Below are 23,029 nucleotides of genomic sequence, written 5' to 3'. Positions count from 1 at the left end.
ACTTCCTCTCCATGTGAAAGATCTATGACTACACATCTCAGTCCCTCTTTATTGTTTTAATGTTGTCTTCTTTTACATAATGACATCGTTGTTTCCTCATTTCGAGCTTTTTTTATCTTGATTTATTTTTGTGATTTCCCTATCTGGGTTGACTTCTGGTTGGTCTGTCCTGTGTTCTACTCTTGGGTTGGTATCTGATATTGTTCATTTTCTAACCAGAGAACTCTGTTCAGTATTTCTTGTAGTTTTGGTGTGGTTTTTACAAATTCCCTAAACTTCTCTTTATCTAGAAATGTCCTAATTTCACCTTAATATTTGAGAGACTGTCTTCCTGGATATATATGACTCTTGGCTGGCAATTTTTTTCCTTCAGTGCTTTATGTATGTTGTCCAATTGCCTTCTTGCCTGCATGGTTTCTGCCAAGTAGTCTGCATTTATTCTTATTGAGCTCCTTTGTAGGAGCTTTTCGCTTATGCCCGGCTGCTCTTAAAATTTTCTCTTTATCTTTGGTTTTGGCAAGTTTGATGATAATATGTCTTGGTGACCTTCTTTTAGGGTGTACCTTGTATGTGGTTCATTGAGCATCTTGGATGATATCCTTTCATCTTTCACCATGCCAGGGAAGTTTTCTGCCAACAAATCTTCAGCCATCCTCTCTGTATTTCCTGTTTTCCCTCCCTCTTCTGGTACTCCAGTCACTTGTAGGTTATATGTCTTGATAGAGTGCCACATGATTTTTAGGGTTTCTTCATCTTTTAAAATTCTTCTATCTGATTTTTCATTGAATATATTGGTGCCAAGTGTTTTATCTTCAGACTCACTAATTCAGCCTTCCACTTCTGCAGTTCTGTTCCTCTGACTTTTTATTGAGTTGTCTAATTCTGTAATTTTATTGTTAGTTTTCTGAATTTCTGCTTGCTGTCTCTATGTGGATTCTTGCAGCTTATTAAATTTTTCATTATGTTCTTGAACAATCGTTTTAATTTCTTCAACTGTTTTACCTGTGTGTTCCTTGGCTTGTTCTGTGTTTTGCCTGATCTCCTTCCTGATGTCTTGAAGAGTTCTGTATATTAATCTTTTGTATTCTGCCTCTGGTAATTCCAGGAGGGCACCTTTATCCAGAAGATCCCTTGATTCTTTGTTTTGAGAGCTTGTTGAAGTGATAATATTTTGCTTCTTTATGAGATTTGATATTGACTTTCGTCTCTGATTCATCTTTAAGTTATTGTATTCATTTATTTTAGGTTTGCTTACTGTATCATAGCTTCTTGCTTTGTTTTGTTTTGATAAGCCCAAATAAAGCTGCTTGAGTTAGCTAGCTTGAGTAGTTTCGCCTTTGAAGGTCTAACATCCTGTCACCAGATGGCTAGCGATGATATCAGGCATATGAGCCCAGGAGTCCATTCGCCTTTTTTGTATGGATACAGCTCAGGTGTCCAGGTAGTTGGTCATCAAGTGTGTGGTACAGGCTCTGTCCTATAGTCTGAGAGGGGCAGGGGTGATTGGTGTAGATACAGGTATCTGGTTGCAGCAGGGGGGTCACACTGTGAGCAAGGCAGGGGGCTGACAACCGTCCCCCGAGTGTCTGTGAGGAAAGTGCGTCCCTGTTCCCTAGAGTGCACAGGTGGGTGTGTTCTGCAGTTGGACCATGGGCACCCAGTGCTTTTGGTTGTAAGGACTGGGAGGTACCACTTTTCCTTGGACCCCTGTTGCGGGTGGCTAGGTGATGTGGGTGGTGCCACCAGTCCTTAGGCCCCTGATGTGGGTAGGTGAGGACCTGTTTAATAGGCAAAGCGGTGTCAGATATCAAACACTCACCTCTCCACCTCACAGATGAAACAGTTGTTTCAGCCAAAAAGGGTCTGTTCTCCTGAAATAGGCCCACACAGGTCCATGCAGGGGGGAAAGGTATTCAAAGTCCACGGACTGTTTATGCCTGGACAAGAGCTGCTTCTGTCCTGAGCTCCCTAGCTTAGTGGAGCTGGCAGATTATCTTTCCCCCAGTTGTGGATTTATTCCTTCTCCAAGGCTGGTAGAATGGCTCAGGGTATGCAGCAGGGTTATCTCAGTTCCAGGGAACTCAATAGCCACTGAAGTCTACTTTGGGGCCAGGGCCACTGTAAACTAAACCCAAGTACCTAGCCTTTGCTGAGAGTGCTGTTCTTCTCTGGTTCTGGATGTGTGAGTAGGCTGTGTGGCTCGCTGTCTCTCCATGAGGAAACCACATCCAGTATGCTACCGCCAGCCCTGCGGGCTCACACCAGGGAATGGTGCCTGAGGGTTCCTGGTGATTCAGGTTCAGTAATTCCTTTCTGCTTCTGAACCGCCTCTCCCTCTCCCTGGCGCTCAGTCCATTTTCCAACTTTGCGTTTTATGTTCAGGGCTCTTAGCTTGTCATAAATATAATCATTTCACCTGTGTTTTTGTGTCTCTGTTGTAAGAGGGATCACCGGAAGCGCCTGACTACTCTGCCATCTTGGCCCTGCCCCCCGTGTTATTTTTGATAGAGAAAAATGGGACATAATATTGTACTTGTTAATCTATTGTTGTGTAACACATTCAATCTGTGTTATTTAAGCAGCTTAAAACAACAAATATTTTTACATTTCTTGTGGGTCAGAAATTGGGGAGCAGCTTAGCTGGGTGTTTCTAGATCAGTGTCTCTCCTGAGATGGCAGTCAATATAATATGTCAGGTAAGAATGTAGTTATCTGAAGGGTTGATTTGGGCTGGAATATTCACTTCCAGGTTAGCTCACTCATGTGGCTGTAGATAGGAGACCTTATTTCCTTGTCACATGGCTCTCCATAGGGCTGCTTGACTGTTCTCCCAGTCTAGCAGCTGGCTTCCCCCAAAACTCTAGTGATCCTTAAGAGGTAGAGAGACTAGCTTGGGAAGTCCCACTCGCACTTCTGCCACATTGAGTTTGTTAAAGGTTAGTCACTAAGGCCAGTCTATACTTGAGGAGAAGAGTTCAGCTCCACATCTTGAAGGATGGAATATCAGAATTTGTGGATTTTTAAAACCACCACAAATGTCCAGCAGTTAAGTAGAACACAAAATTAAAATTATAGTGATTACAGTGAGAAGAGAGAATAAAGACTACACACACATAAAGACTAGAATGTGTAAAATATTTTAATAGTTGTATTAGGATTTTGAAAGCTGGGATGAGTTTTTACCCTTGTATTTTCCAAACTTTCTGTATTGCTGTGGTGTGACTTTTATAATGGAATAATTCCCGTATATTCATAGGAAAGTACAATATGACTTTTATCATCAAGCAGTCTAGTGAGTATAAGCAGATCATGATCTTTGAGTCATGATATAATTTTTAATGGTTTTCTTATCCGTGGAAAAGTTATTGGACTGTCAGTAACTCATAAGAGTATAAAGATAACCTTTTAGAAATGGCAAAATCCATTTTTGACTCTCATGAAGGGCAAGATAAGTCAAAGTCTTTTCTTTACTAATCATATTCTAATATTGATGTTCAAATAAATGCTGATGATGTGATTGTAGGTAAATTGGCAGGATGTGGAGCAGCAAATCAAAAGAGGTGCCTTTACCAAATCCAAGGAACTCTCAAAGCAAGGATACTGTTAAAGGTATGAATTTTTTTTTTTAACTAAATCCCTTACTTAGATCTTGTGTATTATGTGCTACCCAGTAAATGAAAATTATACATATGCTTTCATTTATAAAAAGTAGATAAATAATTTTAAAAATTCAATTTTGTTTTTAAAATCCACAGAGGACTTCACTCTCAAAGACATCCTGTGGTAAACTTTTTTGTAAAGGAAGAATCCTTTTTTAAAGTAAATCAGCATGTGTAGAGTTCTGATTTAACGTCAGTGAATGGTATAATACAGCTACTGATAAAATTATAGATGTGTAATACATAGATAACAAAAGTTGTGGTCTCATTGTAGTCTGTTTAATTATAGTGTATTAAGGGTAACTTTAATTTAGGGCATGTTGTTTTTTGAGGAACATCGACAAAAGTGGAGTACATTCGAAGGAGGATTATTGAGTTTGTACAGGATCTGGAAATCAAGTCGTATGAGGACTGTGTGAAAGAGATGAAAATATTTATCCTGGAGAAGGGAAATATGCGGCCTTATATATTATTTGAAAGAGCTGTTATCTGAAAGACTAAATAGATTTTACCTTTGTTTCTATTGGTAGATAGGAATCTGGATTAGTTTTCTGAACTTTTTCACATCATGATGTGAAATACAATGCAGTGCAAAATTTTGTATTTGCTCAGGTCATTGAGTAAACTGACTGTACTCTTATTGTTGAAGACGTTAGATGGGAGTGGGATAGAGAGGGACCGATGGTGTCAGTTCACCTGCCCTAAGGGATAATGGGATCAATGTCTAATAGAACTCTAAACTGTATGTTGGGGAGCTCGCTTCTATATAGGATAGCAGTTAGGGAGAGGAAACATATTTTGACCTGATTAATAAAGCACTTCTTGAGAAGTAGTTATACCTGACATAGTGGTTCTCAAACTTTTGAATGTATTTGAATGACTTTGGGGGCCTTTTAAAAATTATTGTGTTTTTCGTGAAAGTCTATACAGCAGATTAGGTATTTTTAGGGGACTAATTAATCTGCAGATTCTGAGGTCCACTCAGAGATCCTGATTCTGTAAATATTTTTTCCCAGCAGATACAACCACATCGTGGGATGCACTTTCTCAGAACAAGGCTGCTGTAAGTAGTTATAGCTTCCACTATATTTATTTCTGGTTTAAAGTTATTCCCTGTTATGATTGAATAGATTAAAATTTTTTCCATGGTGCTTTTTTTGATAGGAAAATAAAGTTAATCATTTTAGTAAGAAGTTACATACTGTATTTTGCAAAATGAACATCAGTGACAACTACTAATAGTAAAGGAATAACCATAATACTACATCAGATATTAGGTGTACTAACACTGTGGTAAATAAAATATTAAAATAATTGGTGTTATTTATTCTCCTTTAATAAAATTGTTGATTTGATATGTTAAAATGAAAATTTAAAAGAGAATGAATTTGGAAAGGTGGGGCTATGTTTACATAGAAGGTTCAGAGTCAAGGAGGAAATGATAGGAACAGCTTTTCCTTGAATGGACTATGAGTTACCACTTATTTTTTGTGGCAATAAAAACCAAAGCCAAACCCATTACCGCGGTTGATTCTGAGTCATAGTGACCCAATAGAGTAGAACTGCCCCATAAGGTTTCCAAGGCTGTAATCTTTAAGGAAGCTGGCTGCTATATCTTTTCTCTGGCAAAGTAGCAGGTCGGTTCAGACGGCCAACCTTTCGGTTAGCAGCTGAGCGTGTAACCACTGTGCCACCAGGGCTCCTTTTGTGGCAATAGCAGACTATTCTCTCTCAATACTACAGAAGAAGAATGACTGTGGGCAGCCTGTTTGCATTTGTGTTCTGCCTAATCTTGTCTAGAGTTTAGGAATCCAAATTTGGCAAGTGATGGCATAGTGCCGTCAAAGGGAGACCCTTTTCTTTTTCATTTGCTCTCTGGGAAAACTACTCTTCTAATGTGTCCTTTTTTGTTTTCTTTTGTATCCCACCTGAATTTGAAGCCCCCATTTCTTTACTGTCTGAATGTTTTTAAGCTATTTTCTATATATAGAACTGTCTTGAAAATGAACCCGGAAAAAGTACTATCACCTAAATTTGGTCACAGTATAGGGTCAGATTTTGGCCTTATGAATGCAACAGTATATATTCTCTCTCGTACATGAATGTTATACATCTAAAATGTAGGAATAGTGTTTAATCCACAATTTAATTTAGACCTAACATAAATTTAAAGTGTTGATAATTGTTTTTAAAAACTATTTGATGTTTTTTGGAGAATTAGGATGTTAAGGGGCTTATAATAAAAGTGTGTGTGTGGTGGAACCTGATACAGAACTCTTAATGTATAAAAGATTATTCTAATTTTGTGAATATGGTACACTACAAGAATCTGAAATAAGATGTCAAGATTTTATACAAAGTGTTTATCTCTATTTGCTAGAATTTTGATGTTTTTAATTTTTATACTTTTTTCTGTGTTTTCCAAGTTTTCTTCTGTAAGCATGTAATACTCTATATTTTAAAATGCTTTTAAAATTACTGAGAATGTTGGTGGTTATACCAAAAGATGGCCTATATTGCAAGGTATATATGAAACCTGAATTCTTGTTCTTATTGTGAAGCTTATTTTATAGGTGTAAGACTAGAAAAAATTGTGACTGAATAAGTTTTAGTCTTGTTGAATTATCCGTTCCTCATTTTTGCACGTAAAATACACAAGATATGTAGCATAATAGTATGCAACATATAATTTAAGGTAATTTACTGCATTAAAAAACTCAACAATTAAAAAAAAATAGGTCAAATAGGAACTCTGATTTTCTTCAGAATCTTTTTGATTTTCTTGTCCAAATTTGGGCAAGATTGTACCAGCTATTATTATAGCTGATGTAATAAATAATGAAAAAACTGCAAGTAAGAATTTTTTTCTACTTTGGAGAAAGGTATCAGGCATTATAGTTTCAACTAGCCATGTAAATCAATCGTAGCTGGATTACGTACAGAATTAACCTGTGTGTTGTGATGGTGTTTAAACTTTAGCTGAGACACATTGAAAACAAATTAGAAGTAGCCCCTACAAGTACAGCTGTGTTTGATTCTGTCATGGATACCAAGAAATCTTCTGCAAATGCTACCAGAAAAATAAGTAGAAAAGGTAAGTATAAAGTTATTACTTCCAAAGCTATAAATGTATTGAATACAAATTTTTGATGTTTTATTTCAATTCAGTTTCTTCTTATAGTTGCATATATTTGCTTACTTTTTTGTCAGAGACTGTACCTCATTAGCTTTAAATTTTTTTCCTTTGGTACTGAGTAGTTTTGAAACAACCTCATATTCAGTGTCTGTAGATGGTGTCTTCATACTTTTGATCAGGGGTGTAAGCACCAGTGCATCACCTTTGACAGTGAGTTTTCGTTTGTTTTTAGTGATGAGAATTTGATCTTGAGCCTTTTAAGTTATGTTTTGCTTTTTTTTTTTTTTTAGATAGGTATATCATTTTGATAGTGAAATTTAGTTAACTTAATAAAATTTATACTTTTTATTGGACTTTAAACTCATAAGTGGGATATCTATCTTACAGATGCTATCATAAGTTACCACAATGCAAATATTTTCTTTGGTTGCCTCTCATATTTTTTCCTGTGGTTTTTTACTTAGTAAACTACCTGCATGTCAGTACTCTGCCTAAGTATGTGTGTGTTCTTTTTAACCTGTGAATCTTTTGGGTTTTATCTGATACTTCTCTCTTAAATTGTGAGAGCTGTTGATAAAGAGGAATTTTATATGTAGAATTTTATTTTGCATTCAGTTTATTCAGAATATAGTCTTTCTCTATAGATTGAATTACTATGTATGTTTTTTAAATTGTAAAAATATGTGTAACAAAACATTCAACAGTCTTCACAACCTTTACATGCATATTTCAGTGACATTTACATATATTCATCATGTTGTTTGAGTTATTGTAATAATTTAAGCTAAATATTTTCCATCTGCTTACATAATATTCAACTAGAGATGCCAGAAATAAGACAGCTAAGTTATTTTCTAAGGAGGTCTGGTGGTGCATTGGTTAAGTGTCAGCTGCTAACTGAAAGGTCGATGGTTTGAACCCACCAACTGCTCCACAGGAGAAAAGACCTGGTGATCCACTCCCGTAACCAAAAAATCTGATGCCGTCGAGTTGATTCTGACTCATAGCAACCCTATAGGACAGAGTAGAACTGGCCTGTAGAGTTTCCAAGGAGTGCCTAGGAGATTTAAACTGCCGACCTTTTGGTTAGCAGCTGTAGCTCTTAACCACTACACCACCAGAGTTTCCCCATAAAGAATACAGCCTAGGAAAACCCTATGGGACAGTTCTACTCTATCAGTATAGTGTTGCTATGAATCAGAATCAACTCAGCAGCACACGACAAGTATTTTCTTAGATATTAAACAAACCCGGAGACGGTTGTATTTTACATAATAGGTTATTATAGAGTCCTTTTTCCTTCAGATGCGAGATACCTGGATGATTCTTGGGTTAATGCTTCAACCTCCAAATCTAAATCACGAAAAGAGAAATCTCGTAGTCCTCTCAGAGCTACCACCCTGGAGAGTAATGTGAAGAAAAATAATCGCGTGGAATTTCGTGATCCCTTGGTTTCTTATAGGTAAGTGTTAAAACACTGTTATCAAATAGAATGAGCCTATAATACTTATATGGTAAGGTCATAATTTTTTTTCTGAGTTTTTCATGGCATTCTGGCTCTCATATTATTTATTACCTTTTTCATTCTCCACAAAAGATACAGCAAAAAATCTTTCATATTATGAAATACTATCTTATGCTACTCTTACAGATTATGTTGTTGGGGGAAGAACATTTGCCCTAGGCCACCATCATTGTAATCAGTATGTTTTCTAGAGACAAATTATTCAGTCTCTGGAAGTGTGACTGTTTTCCCCCCATAATATATCAGATGGAATATTCTACATAAGGAAGTTTGTATAGATCAGTTTTCTTTCTTTTTTTTTTTTTTTGGTAGCATTACTCAGTTATCTGAATTTCTATCCTATTAAGCCTATGACTGATGTTATTGTTTTACTTTTTTGTTGCCAGTGGCTCCTTTCATGAGCTTACTGAATCTGATGTTCAAGATTTATGTATGATTTTTGATTTGATAGTATAAAAAATGATAGTATAAAAATAAAAAATGATAAAAAAAATGATAGTATAGATAATATAAAGTGCTATGCATTTTTGTTAACTGGTAGTTTAGGATATTCAGCTGATAACAACTATAGCATTTTGTAATTTGAGTAACACTTTACTAATGATTTAATGCATAAATGCTGTTAGCATGACATATAGTAATGAATAGTAAACACTGGACTTTATATATCTTTATTTCATTTATAAGCATTTTTAGTGTTTTAAAGTGTCAATCAGTAAGCCAAGGAGTTTCATGATGGCGCTTAGTAGTATTAGGAAAATGTTTGTGCTCTTAAATTTGAAACAAAGAACTTGGAAGGTGGAGATGAATTATGAGTTCAAATTTCAATATGCTGCATTTGATGCAGTTATGAAATATCTAGGTGAAAATATTCACTAGGCATTTGACAATTTGGGTAAGAATATGTGTAGGAAGTTCAAGGCGGAGAATATAAATTTGGGAGTTGTCAGTAGTATTGAAGCAAGAAAAATGATAAAAAAAAAAAAAAAAAAGGTAGAAGAAAAGCCCAGGTACATAATCTGGGTAAAAGTTCATTGTTTAGAAAAAGGAGAAGAGAAATAATCAGAATGATCAGAGTTCAGAATCTCTAACTACACAGATATTAAGCAATTGCCTGCAAACATAATCACAGAATTGGAACTGAGTTACTGACTGCTTGTTTATATTCTAATATTCTACCTGCATAAAATACTACTTGGTATTTAAACTTGTATAAATTATGTATCTTTTAAGGAAACAAAAAAATATCCATAGGATAACAATGAATGGAATGGCCTCCTCTACCTGGCAGACTTCATTCATCACTTAAAACTCATATATTTATCATTCTGTGTGAAACATTGCTGGCTCTGTTCTTATCCCACCCCATTCTTGGCCAAGTTATCTTTTCTCTGTGCTCCCCTAATATTATGTAAATTCCTTTAGAATAACATTTTCACATAGTATTGTAATATTTTGATTACATATCTGCCCATTAGGAGCCCTGGTGGTGTAGTGGTTAAAGGGCTTGGCTGCGAACCGAAAGGTTGGGAGTTCAAACCCACTAGCCGCTCTGTGGGAGAAAGATGCGTCAGTCTGCTTCTATAAAGATTATAGCCTTGGGGACCATGGTTTCAAGGGACATCTAAGTCAATTGGCAAAATAAAATCTATTAAGAAAACATCCTGAGTCCCATTTTGGAGAGTGGCGTCTGGGGTCTTAAACGCTAGCAAGTGGCCATCTAAGATGCATCAGTTGGTCTCAACCCACCTGGAGCAAGGAAGAATGAAGAACACCAAAGACACAAGGTAATTAAGAGCCTAAGAGACAGAAAGGACCAGAGACTACATCAGCCTGAGACCAGAGGAACTAGATGGTACCTGGCCACACCGATGACTGCCCTGACAGGGAACACAACAGAGAACCTCTGAGGAAGCAAGAGAGCAGTGGGATGCAGACCTCCAATTCTCATAAAAAGGCCAGACTTAATGGTCAGATTGGGACTAGAAGGACCCCGGAGGCCATGGTCCCCAGACTGTCTGTTAGCCCAAGACAGGAACCATTCCTAAAGCCAACTCTTCAGATAGGGGTTGGACTGGAATATGGGATGGAAAATGATACTGGTGAAGAATGAGCTTCTTTGATCAAACAGACACATGAGACTATGTTGGCATCTCCTGCCTGGAGGGGAGATGAGAGGACAGAGGGGGCCAGAAGCTGCCTGAATGGACATGAGGAGAGAGAGTGGATGGAACGACTGTTCTGTCTCATTAGGGGGAGAGCAATTAGGAGTGTATAGCAAGGTGTATGCAAATTTTTGTATGAGAGACTGACCTGATTTGTAAACTATCACTTAAAGGACAATGAAAATAAATTGAAAAAAAAGAAGAAATTGAAAATATGAATGCACTGTAATAAGAGATAGAATTAGTAACTAAAAAACTCACAAATAAAGCTCTAGACCCAAGCGGGGGGAACTATAATTATAATTGCAAAAAAAAAAAAAAAGCCTATAAATACTACACTACATGTCTTGTTTCTTAAAAGATGGGGCCATTATGCAATATGAAACACTAGTTCAGAAGGTAATCCATTCCTGCCAAGATAGGGCCTGCAATCCTAACACTTGTGAAATGAGGCATAAAAGTGCAAATAAAATAATATGGTAAATAATAATTGAAGTGACATATCTTAAAAAAAAAAAAAAGATTATAGCCTTGGAAACCCTATGGGGCAGTTCTCCTGTGTCCTGTAGGGTCATTAGGAGTTGGAATTGATTTGACAGCATTGGGTTTGGTTTTTGGTTTGGTATCTGTCAGTTACACTAGTCTGTATAAGGGCATGAATCTATCTTATCTTCAGCATTAGCTTAATGCCTGGCATTTACAAAATATTCAATAAGTATTTTTTTCCAACATTTTATTATGAAAAATTTCAAATTACAGAAGAATTGGAAAAATTGTATGGTGAAGACCATTGTGCAATTCAGTAATGAATGAATAAAAGACTTTATGAAATTTCTTTTTTTGTCAGTTGTTCTCTTTTTGAGACTGAGGTATGATATGTGATCTACTGTTTTATGGTTTATTTTATTCTCTGCATGTGCTAGTTTTAGACTTAAATCATTTTAATTGTGAATTGTTGCAGTCTGGTCAAGATAATGAAAATAATCTCCTTTAGTCTTGGTCTTTAATGTTCTTCTGCAGAACTCAGTTCTTAACCTCATCTTGTTCAAGAATCAACAATTCAGAACAGGGTCTCAATCTTTTTGGGTCATGAACCCCGATGAGAATCTGATAAAAGCTGTAAACTGTCTCCTTAGAAAAGGTGCACATGCTCATACATTTACAGTAGACATAGCTACCATGTCATGCTCTAATAGAGTCAAGGCTTTAAGAATTTTTTTTTGTAGTATTTAGAGTTTGTGCCTTTATGTGTAATAGTCTGTCGTAGATCAGTGCTATCCAATAGAAATGTAATGGGAACCATTAATGCGAGCTACATGTGTAATTTAAATATTTTTAGTAGCACATTAAAAAAGTAAAAAGAAACAGGTAAAAATTTTAATAACTATTTTATTTAACCTAATATTCAAAATGCTACTATTTAAACATACAAAAACTATTAGTAATACGTTTTGCATTTTTTTTTTTTGTCCTGCTTTTGGAATCCTCTGTATAATTTACGTTACAGTACTTCTCAGTTTGGACTAGCCACATTCTGAGTGTTCAACAGCCACGTACGGCTAATGGCAGCTGTTTCAGACAGTGGAGGTCCAGATTGCTGCTATGTTTGCTTTTGTAATATTTTTGGGTATTTTTTCATGATTCATGTGTTTTCTTACTGCCGAGGCTTATTTGTCTTTACCAACCTCCCTCTGTTCCTAAAATAAGGAGCCTTGGTGGTGCAATGGTTAAAGCACTCAACTGCAAACCGAAAGGTCAGCGGTTCTAAGCCATCAGCCACTCCACAGGAGAAAGATTATGCAGTCTACTCTGTAAAGATTTACAGCCTTGGAAACCCTATGGAGCGGTTCCACTCTGTCCTATAGGGTCACTATGAGTTGAAATTGACTCAGTGGCAAGGGGTTTTTGGGTTCCTAAAATAAAGCTTATTAGAATGGCGTATAAAATAAAAACAAACAGGATCTGAAGGAAGGCTTTGCTCATTTTTCATGAATAGAGAATGTAGACTTTGTGATATGTGCTTGGACTGTGTCCATTCTTCTTTCTTACTGAGTTTGTGGATATGCTTTACATAGTTTGAAGCTACCAAAAAGTGCTCTGTGGTTAAGAGAGGTTTAACTTGACCAACCACATTGATTTTGAGCAAATATGTTTATTGTACCTCCATTTTATTTCTACCCCCAATCTATTTGTTACTTTGGTATGTTATTCAGAAGTTACACATATGAGATGCCAATATTTGAGAACATTTTTTCTAGCACTTAAGATTTCATGAAGGAGTAAAATACATATTTTGGTAATAGATGTCAAGTGAGTGTCCAAAGTCATATTATATGGGGTCCTTAAGGAAATTTCTCCATGTATCATTTTCACTACAGCATATTTCTTATTTTAAAATATGCACATTATTAGATTTTTTAGCATATAACTTGATAGGGGACTTTGAGCATTGAGTCTTAATATTGGTAGTGATTAAATTTTATTATTTTTAACCTATGAAATTTCTAGGTATATAACATCAGTGGTTGTTTTGGTTTTACACATTGACTTAGAGTTCTCTGTTCAGTTTGTACGATTGATTTCAGTTTGATTGGTTTTTGTACCTGTTATTCAAAGCATATTTTTTTTTTTTATAATAGGGAAATCCATGGTGTACCTTCTAATTTAAGTTCCAACCATCTGGAATCAAAGCTTATATATTGTGTGGATACTAATGAAGAAAAGACTGAGAGTGGGAACCGAATGATATGCAATGGAGAAGAACAGAATACGCATTGCTATGATTTTGAGAGCTCCCAATCATCTGTCATAAATGATACAGTTGTTAGGTTTTTAAATGATAGGCCAGCAATTGATGCATTGCAAAATTCTGAATGTTTGATTAAGGTGGGAGCTCCTTTGAGAACTGAGGAAGAAAAGCCTAATAGATCAAAAGGAAGTGAGAACAATTTGAAGGCTTCTGTGAGTAACATGAGCCATGAAGTTGATCCAAAAGTATTACGGCTAACTGACTCTTCTCCATCCTCTACTAGTACTTCTAGTTCCCAAAGATTAGACATTTTAAGGCGGCGACAACATGATGTCAAACTGGAAAAACTCAAGGAGCGGATTAGGAAACAGTGGGAACACTCAGAACAAACAAATGGCCAGGGCCAGAATCTGGGTCATAGCGACCATCCAATACTGGTTGTCAATGTTGACAGCTCAGTGACAGCAAAAGTCAGAAAAGTGGCAACAGCACCACCTGCTCCAGCATATAAAGGTTTGTAATCAGTGTTTGTATCTTTCTTTCTCTTCTTACCTTCTTGTCTTTCTTTCTCCCCAAGGTGTGTTTGACTAGCGAGGTAATCTTTAAATCAGGGTAGGATTCTCAGATCTACTGCATAAGAAATTACTTCAGGGTATACATGTTAAAAATGAAATTTCGTAGATTGTACACTGGACCTAAGTCAGAATTTTTGGAATGTGGGGTCCAGAATTGGAATTTTAAACAAGTTTTCCAGGGGCTTCTTAAAGTTTCAGAACCTCTAGACAAGCTTTTAGTGGGTTCAATAAAATGAGAAAATAAAAATACTGTTTGCAAAGAACTGAAAGAATATTCCCCTTGTATCTTGGGATTGTATTAGGAGTTCTTTCAAGAGTAACTTTTGAGAAATAATTCAGCCAATTCCTAGTGAATATTTGGGCACAGAATATTTTGATACTGACATGTTGATCCTGTTGTTATTTTGACCATTGAGTTTTGATGCCAAGGGTTCCCTGCTCCATGTTTAAAAAAAACAGACATTTAAATCAGATTTATACCAACATTGACAAATTTTCATTGAGAAAATGCTTTCCAGAGCTACATTTCTTTTTTTGTAAATTCAGGTTTTTAGATATGGTAGTTTTAAGGAGTTTGTAGTTTTTCTATTTTTATTTTTGTGTTCCTGAAATTATTTTCACAGGGTTAACCATGTAAAGTTTACAATGAGGAGTTGATTAATTGACCAATGTTAGTCCATGGTAGACTTCTGTCATTAAAACTTCTGCCATTGTAGCCTTTCTTCTGTGGACATTTCCTCCAAGTTCGATTTCTCTCGATAAACTTAATGCAGATTAAAATTTTGTCAAAATTTGTTTCTTGAGTCAGTTTTAAGTCACTAACACTAAGGACAGTGTTTGCTAGAGTCAATTTTGCTTTATGTTTTTCTACCAAAGAATTTTTTTTCTGATCAGTTTTTGTAATTTTTGATACTCCTAAAATGTTTTTAGTTATGTTTTTCTCTGAAGCAAATCTTACTGTGTACCATTTTAGGAATTATGTTTCATTTTGTGCTAGTGATATTTATTGTGAATTAGATAAGAGATGGATAATTGCATTTCATTCTAGCTACTATGTGACAATATTGTGAGCAGTTACCTTTAGAATATTGAAGAATTGTTCTGTGGTCTAGAATTGTTTAATATATCATTAATAAAATTCTTTTGTATCCTTGTAGTCATTTGCATACCATGTAATAACTGTCAACACTGTTGGCAGAGCAAACAGCAAATGGTAAGGTCAAAATGCTCTTGTTGGTTCTAGGATAGTGATTTCCCCAAACCTCTGCTAGACGTATGTCACGTCTGTTAAATGCAGATTATACATTTAAGATTTGTTCGTTCCACAAGTCAAAGTTCTGAAATAGCTTATTCCACTAAGGCAGAGTTAAGATGGTCGATTTGAATTCATGTTTTATTTCAAAAGCAGCAAAAATCTTAAAAAACAATCTAAGGAACCAAAGTAAAAATTTTAAATATAACTTTCTTATAGTTGGTGACTGGATTTTGCATAGTCCTGTACTAATTTTTTAACCTGCTAGTATTTATATTAAAATATTCTACAAATATAACTTCTGTGGGACTCACTTATTAAATGTAGCATACATTTTAGAAATCATTACAGAAAGTGTTTTGCAGTGTCCTAAGCAATAGATTTATTTTCTTCGATAGTAAAGAACTCTTTTCCTGTCATCTTGTTGACAGTGTAAATTAAAAGCATCTTAATATACTATATTGTAAAGTAACATTTTAATTTGTTCTGAATATGTAATAAATTCATGTGATTCACAGTTTAAAAGATAAAAAAGATTATACCTTGATAAGTGTTACTCTTGTGCTTCAACTACCTGGTCCCATTTCTGGAGGTTACTTGTGTTAACAATTTATGTATCCTTCCAGAGTTTGAATCCGCCATGTGCCACTTGGAAACTCTATGGGGCAATTCTACTCTGTCCTATAGGGTTGCTATGAGTAGGAATCGACTCGATGGCCCTGGGTTTGGGTTTTTGGTTTTTTTTATGTATGTGTTTATTTTCATCCTCTTTTTTTTTTTTTTCAGTTGTTTGCATACTAAGCAGCACAACTCTGAACCGTAGTTTTTCACTGATGTTTTATGTCTTTTTTTTTTTTTTAAGGAGTCATAGGAAGTATTATTACGTTTTAAAATTTGAAGTGGTAAGCACAAATGGTGTTTATGTGTTTCTTGTGTTGTAGTTAGTTGCTATCTTGGCCAGCTTTATTTTATATCAGAGCCTAGTACAGTGTCCTGGACATAAGTAGCTGCACAGTAAATTTTTTTACTCTATTCAGTAAATGCAACCAGTAGTTTAAAAAAAAGATGGAAAAGGAAGAAGAAATAAAGGCCTGAGGACAGAAAAAGAAGCTGATGCAGATATTGAAAACTTCTTAAAGTTAACTTACAAGTAAGGATCAAGTACAAAGAAAGACTCCCATAAGAGATAAATGTTCTCTAAAGAGCAAAGGAGAAAGAAAAGCATAGAATCAAATGTAGAGAAATGGGACGAAGGTGGTGGCGAAGAGAAAAAGAGATAGATCTGCATGAAATTGTCACACTTTCTTTTGGTAAACTGTATTTACAATAGACTGAAGACTGTGCTTATATATTTTTTCTTAAATAGATATAAATATAATCATGTGCCCTTTACCACAAACTTCGGGTGAGATTAAGTGGCGCAGTGGTTAAGTGTTCGACTGCTAACCAAAGGTCAGCAGTTCACATTCACCAACTGCTCCATGGAAATCCTATGGGGCAGTTCAACTGTAACTTAAAGGGTCTTTATGAGTTGGAATCGACTCGATGGTAATGGGTTTAATGGATTTTATTGTGCCTGAGGGCAGAATAGGCACAATAAGGGCAGAATAGATTAGTTTCTGTTAGACATGGTAATTAATTTACTAGTACATTTTAGCTAACACCTCTAAAGTGCTTTTACCACTTTTTGACTCCAGCCTATTCTTTACATTGATTTAATTCTACAAATATTTATTTGGTTACCCATAAATATTGGTTCCTTCTTTGCAATTATGAATTAGTTAGGGTTCCATCCCTAAAACAACTTTAAATGTGGGAAGGGTGGTAGTAAGTATAAGGTGATAAGTGCTTTGGAAGAGGCAAGTTAATAGTGCTATGAGAGGATAAAAGAGAGAAAGATGAATAATTTTAATTAGTGATGGAATCAGTATGATATGAAGCCACATATTCAGAGTTTATTTTTGTTGCCTTTTTTTAAGCTTTAAAACATAAAATTATTTTTATTACAAAGCAATTTACTATTTTAAATATTTGTCCTGAAGTCCCTACACCCACCCTTCATGTGTACGTGTATAATTATATTTTATATAATGTCGATATTTATTATTTTATTATCTTGTAGAATAACATTAAAGACTAGTAATAAGTTTGAAATGATAAATCTGAATGGTAAGTCCTAAGAAATGGGACATGTATGATGTTTTTTGAGAAATTGAACAAGTATGTTTTAAAGACCTATTTTCCACACTTGAGGCACATTTTGCCTATGTAGACAGCACAGTTTGTCCATTTGTACAGCCATAGGCAAAAACAGACAGATGGTGGCATTAACACCTGTCTTCAAAGAAAAGAAGAATGTTGAAAAGGGTATTTTGTCTCTCTGATATCCATGATTTATGATTGACATTCCTTTATAGTGCTTCTCCATTTCAGTCTTTTAGAATAAATGTATATTGCTTTACCTCACAGTTCACTTTTTTTCAAACAATATTTGTCAGCACATTATGTGGTAGCTAATTATACATTCCTTTTTAAAAAACTTATAAAACTGCTCAAAATCATTAGGGGAATGCAAATCAAAACCGCAATGAGATATCACCTCACATCAACTAGGGTGGCTATAATAAAAAAAGACAGGCAGTAACAGGTGTTGACTAAGATGTGGAAAAATTGGGACCCTCATACTTTGCTAGTGAGAATGTAAAATGATACAGCTTCTTTGGAAAAAGTCTAGCAGTTCCTCAAAAAGGTAAACATAGAGTGTGTGACGTAGCAGTTTCATTCCTAGGTTTATACCTAAGGGAATTGAAAACGTGTCCACACAAAAACTTGGACTCCAGTGTTCATAAGAGTATTATTCAAAATAGCCAAAAAGTAGAGACAACCCAAATGTCCATCAGCTGATGAATGAATAAACAAAATGTATATAATCATACAATGGAGTAATATTCAGCCATAAAAAGGAATGAAGTACTGATACATGCAGCAACATGGATGAACCTTGACAACAATATGTTAAGTGAAAGAAGCCAGACACAAAAGGCCATGTATTGTATGATTTCATTTATATAAAATGTAAAGAGTAGGCAAATCCACAGACATAGAAAGTAGTTTAGTGATTGTCAGGGGCTGGAGGGAGGTGGCAGTGACTAATGGGGTCTGGAATTAGTGGAGATAGTTACACAACTTTATGAATATACTAAAAACCACTGAATTGTACATTTTAAAGGGGTGAATTTTCTGGTTTTTAAATTAAATCTCAAATTAAAAAAAAAGTATAACAAATAAAACTTACAAAGCAACTTTGATGAGAATATTCTCTATTGTTGGTATGTATTATTAGGCTTCAACCCTTCAGAAACCAAGATTCGAACCCCTGATGGGAAAGTATGGCAGGAGGCTGAGTTTCAAAACATGAGTAGAGAACTGTATCGAGACTTAGCACTACACTTTGCAGGTGAGAGTGGAGCTTTCTTTTGTTTTGAGTGTTTTATTATCCATTCCATCTCATTTATAATGTTTAAATATAAAATTGTCACAAAACTAAAAATATTTCCCTTTTCTAACTGCATGGTATACTGCAGTAGTGATGGTTTCAGTCATAAGGCTCTGTGAGCCACGTTTAGGCTCTGCTCCAGTGTTAAAATTAGCCTATATGGCTGATGAGACAGACTCCAGGCTATTTTTAAACTGAGGTGCTTTCAGAATGAGGCCTGTCTGATTTGGAGACAAGTCTAGTTAAAGTTCTCTTCTACTAAGCATCCAAGATCTTTCAAGTGGTCAGTAATTTGGCAGGCTGCAGTTAAGATATTAACATGCGCGCAGAATGCAGTAAGAGAAATAAACATTATAAAAAAAGGAAGGGAATAATATTAGAGAACTGGAAATAGGAGGAACCTATGGGGGGAAAAAAAGTGAAATGGAACAGGATCATGATAATTTAGTACTTATTGAGTACCTAATATGATTTTGGGCATGATGCTGGGTACTTAATCATCTGCATTTTTTACAGTTGAAGAAAAGAGTAATTTGCCCAGGGTTACATAGTTATGAATTGAAGGCAAGATTCAGAGCCACCCCTATCTGATTCTAAAGCCTGAGATCTTTCTAGTAAGCACTTATAGAGAGTCTACTAATACTTTTTATGGTCATTAAATGTTCAGTCTAGTTTTATTGGAACACTATTCAGAAAATTTGTTCTTATGTGGCAAGGATGCAAAATGTAATAATAAGAACAAAGACTTTGGAACCATCTTGCAAGAGTTCAAATTCTGGCTGTGCCACTTATTAGCTGTGTGTGCTGGCTGTATTACATAACTTCTCTTTTTTGGTTTTCTCATCTGTAAAATAGGATAGTACCTCATAGAATAGTATCATTACAGACTAGTAGAATGACATACGTGAACGAATTCTTAAAGAGATTTGCCTATTATACTCAGCCTTCTTTCTTGTTATGGTGGATGAGACTCTGTGCTGCTAGCTAAGACCAGCCCCTCTGCTTGTGTTTAGATTCCATTTACTATTGTGTATTTAAGGGCATTACTTCAGCACTTACCTCCTTTCTTTTGCATCGTCAAGTTTTCCCTCTCTACCAGGTTATGCCCATCAGTGTACTGTTGATAGTATGCTGTTATCTCAGCCATCATAAAAGAACCCCTGTTTTGGCCCTGTTTCTCCCTTTGTTTATAGCGGAACTGCAGAAAGTTGCCTTATACTCATTGCTTTCAAGTTTTTTCCTTCCTTTGTCTCTTGAATTCTTTCTGTTAAGTTTTTGTCCCTATTTCTCCCTGTACTGCTATTATTAAGATCAGCAATGACTTCCTTATTGCCAAATCCAAATTTTAATTTTCAGTCGTCATCTTACTTGTTCTCTGAGCAACATTTGGCATGATGGGTCAATTCTTCCTTGAACATCATTGCTTGATATCTTGTTGTTCAGTTGGCAATAACTCACGGCGACCTTATGTAAAGCAGAATGAAATGTTGCCTGGTCCTGCATTATCTCTCTGATCTCTGATATGTTTGAGCCCATTGCTGAGGCTATTGTGTCAATCTGTCCATCTCATTGAGGGTTTTCCTTGTTTTTGCTGACCCTAAACCTAACCAAACATGATATCCTTTTCTAGTGATTGGTCTTTCCCGATGATATGTCCAAATGAGTAAGACAAAGTCTCACCGTCCTTGTTTCTAGGAAGCGTTCCAGTTGTATTTCTTCTAAGACATCTTTCCTTTTTAGAAGTTTAAAAAGGTCTCTTGCCATGGATTTGCCTAACGCAATGTGCCATTTGGTTTCTTGACTGCTGTTTACATGGGCATTGATTGTTGATCCAAGTAGAATGAAATGCTTGACAACTTCGAATTTTTCACCATTTATTGTGATGTTGATTATTGGTCAAGTTGTAAGGCTTTTCGTTTTCTTTACGTTCAGGTGTAATCCATACATACTGAAGGCTGTGGTCTTTGACCTTCATCAGTAGGTGCTTCAAGTCGTCTTCACTTTCAGCACGCAAGCTTGTGTTATTGCATATTGCAGATTTTTAATAAGTCTTCCCTCAATTCTGTTGCCATGTTCTTCTTATACCTCCCTCTACCGCCGTTACCATCAAGTTGGTTCCAACTCATAGCGACCCTGTAGGACAGAGTAGAACTGCCCCATAGGGTTTCCTAGGCTATAATCTTTATGAAAGCAGACTGCTACATCTTCTTCCTGTGGAATGACTGATGGGTTCCAACTGCTGACGTTTTGGTTAGCAGCAAGTGTTTACCTACTGCCACCAGGGCTCCTTCCTAAGATATTTAAAAAGGATGCCATAAATACCTGGTTTTCCTCCTAAGTCTACCTATTCCTTTTCAGTTTTTATTCTAATCAAATCCTTTATCTGTAAACACTGGCATGCACTGGCCTTAATAGGTGGATCTTTTTTTTTTTTAAACACTATGCTAGGCAAGCTTACCTAGCCCCAAGGCTTTACACATTTACTGATACTGATGATTCCCAAGTTTATGTCTGTAGCTCACATCTCTCCCCTGAAATCAGACTCATATCCAGCTGCTAACTATATCACCTTTGGATATATAATAGGCTTCTCAAGCTTAGTATATCCAAACTGGAGCTCATGATATATCCCTTAAACCTGCTCTTCTGCTAGGCTCTCCATCTCAGTTAATCCTATCTTTCTAATTGTTCAGACCCAAGATCTTGAGTCACCCTTGACCTCCCCCTTCTCTCATCTTGTCTGAGCATTTGTAGCTTGTAATGGGTCATAAAAATAGCTTCAGTGAGATTTCTTTCTCCCTCTAAATCATATATATTGATTTTTCCTACAGTGGGGAGGGTGGGTGGGTATGTGGAAATCATCACAGTATTGTTGTAAATATTTCTGCTTTTCAGATGATATCTCTATAAAAGAGAAACCTGCTGAAAAAAGTAAAGAGAAGAAAGTGGTCAAACCAGTACGAAAAGTCCAAAAGGCAACACAGTTATCAAGTCCAGAATGCAAAACAGGTTAGTTCGTTTTCTCAATATCATGTCTCTTGAAATTACATGTCACTGAAATGGCATCTATATGGATATAAATATCTGTTACCAAATGTTCTTATTGTTTGGCACATGTAAATATTCAGTACATTTTATTTATCATTTTGTGTGTGTTTATGTGTGCTTTACTGAGCTATAATTGACATAGAATAAACTGTACGTATTTAGTGTACAGTTTGATAAGTTTTCATATACGTATATACCTGTGAAGCTATGTGTCACCATGCGTGAGTTATATGTTTACCATATGGAGTAAAATCTATTGCCCCCAAAAGTTTTTCGTCTCTCATTACTGTTACTAATAGAAATAAACCAGATAAAAGGGAGTGATTTTTATGTAGTGAATTTTTATATCCAAGGAGATTGCTCATGACTATCACATCCCCCACTTTTTCTCATGAGAGAATAAATGTTGCACAACAGAAATATGACAGACCAAACCAGCAGTTGTCACACTGTGAATGGTTCAAGACTGGGAGAAAGAGAATTCCCTAGTTCCATAGTGGTTAACATTGCAGGCTGGATCCAGATTGCCTGTGTTTATAACCTGGCTCTGTCTTGTCTAAATGTGATCCTTTGATAAATTAGTTAATTTCAGTATGCCTCAGTTTCCCCATATGCAAAATGGGAAAGCAGTAGCACTTATGTCACAATCTTGTTGTGAGAACTAAAAGTTAATAACTAGAAACATCCAGTGTGGTACCTGGCACATGGGAAGCCCTCAGATGGTAGCTATGAGTCCATTAATTATTATTATTTCTGGCTATACTGAAAATGGCTATGTAATATGTCATACACAAGTCACTTATAAGTGCTACGGCTGCTAACCAAAAGGTCGGCAGTTCGAATCCACGAGGCACTCTTTGGAAACTCTATGGGGCAGTTCTAATCTGTCCTATAGGGTTGCTACGAGTCAGAATTGACTCGACGGCAATGAGAGACTCAAGTCAGTGAATAATTTGGGCCAAGAGGGAGTAGAGAAACAGAGCTTGCCACTTTGAGTTTAGAAACATTCTAAATCAATCATTCATACATTCATTGCACAATTATTTTTGAGCACTTGAAATGTCTGAGGTACAACGGTAAGCAAGGTGGACACAGCTTCTGCCATGTTGTTGTTATTAGATGCTGTCAAGTTGGTTCTGACTCCTAACGACTCAGTGTACAACAGAGAACGAAATACTGCCCGGTCCTGCTCTATCCTCACAATCGTTGTTATTCTTCAGCCCATTGTCGCACCCACTGTGTCAGTCCATCTTGTTGAGGTTCTGCCCTAGTGAAGCTTATAATCTTGTCAGGAAAATAGTTGTATTAATAGTTATAAAGTGTGATGAATGTTAGGATAAGGTGTTATGGAAACACAGAACGATAGTGATCGGGCACCAGTTTTTGGCCAGGTAGTGGGGATTTTCAGGTCATAGACTAATCAG

The 23,029-nt window shown here is 36.0% G+C and overlaps 1 protein-coding gene across 4 annotated transcripts in view; it reads left to right on the top strand.

Moving 5' to 3' along the window:
* CEP350 (centrosomal protein 350) overlaps window positions 1–23,029 on the top strand; it is a 197,690-nt gene that overhangs the window by 39,057 nt on the left and 135,604 nt on the right. The window contains exons 2-8 of one of the 4 annotated variants that reach the window (XM_064276564.1): window positions 3,524–3,609; window positions 4,679–4,722; window positions 6,639–6,753; window positions 8,101–8,257; window positions 13,125–13,747; window positions 18,405–18,518; window positions 21,453–21,566. In XM_064276564.1, coding sequence (XP_064132634.1) covers window positions 3,537–3,609; window positions 4,679–4,722; window positions 6,639–6,753; window positions 8,101–8,257; window positions 13,125–13,747; window positions 18,405–18,518; window positions 21,453–21,566 — 1,240 coding nt within the window. In that variant the 5' untranslated portion in view covers window positions 3,524–3,536. Of the gene's footprint in view, window positions 1–3,523; window positions 3,610–4,675; window positions 4,723–6,638; window positions 6,754–8,100; window positions 8,258–13,124; window positions 13,748–18,404; window positions 18,519–21,452; window positions 21,567–23,029 lie in introns of those variants that run through there. The other 3 variants (XM_010590972.3, XM_064276565.1, XM_064276566.1) reach the window with 3 other exon arrangements.

Source organism: Loxodonta africana, chromosome 25, assembly GCF_030014295.1.
Source record: "Loxodonta africana isolate mLoxAfr1 chromosome 25, mLoxAfr1.hap2, whole genome shotgun sequence".
Taxonomy (NCBI): Eukaryota; Metazoa; Chordata; class Mammalia; order Proboscidea; family Elephantidae; genus Loxodonta; species Loxodonta africana.
The sequence above is the reverse complement of the archived record's forward strand: the minus strand, read 5'-3'. Positions and strand labels throughout refer to the sequence as shown.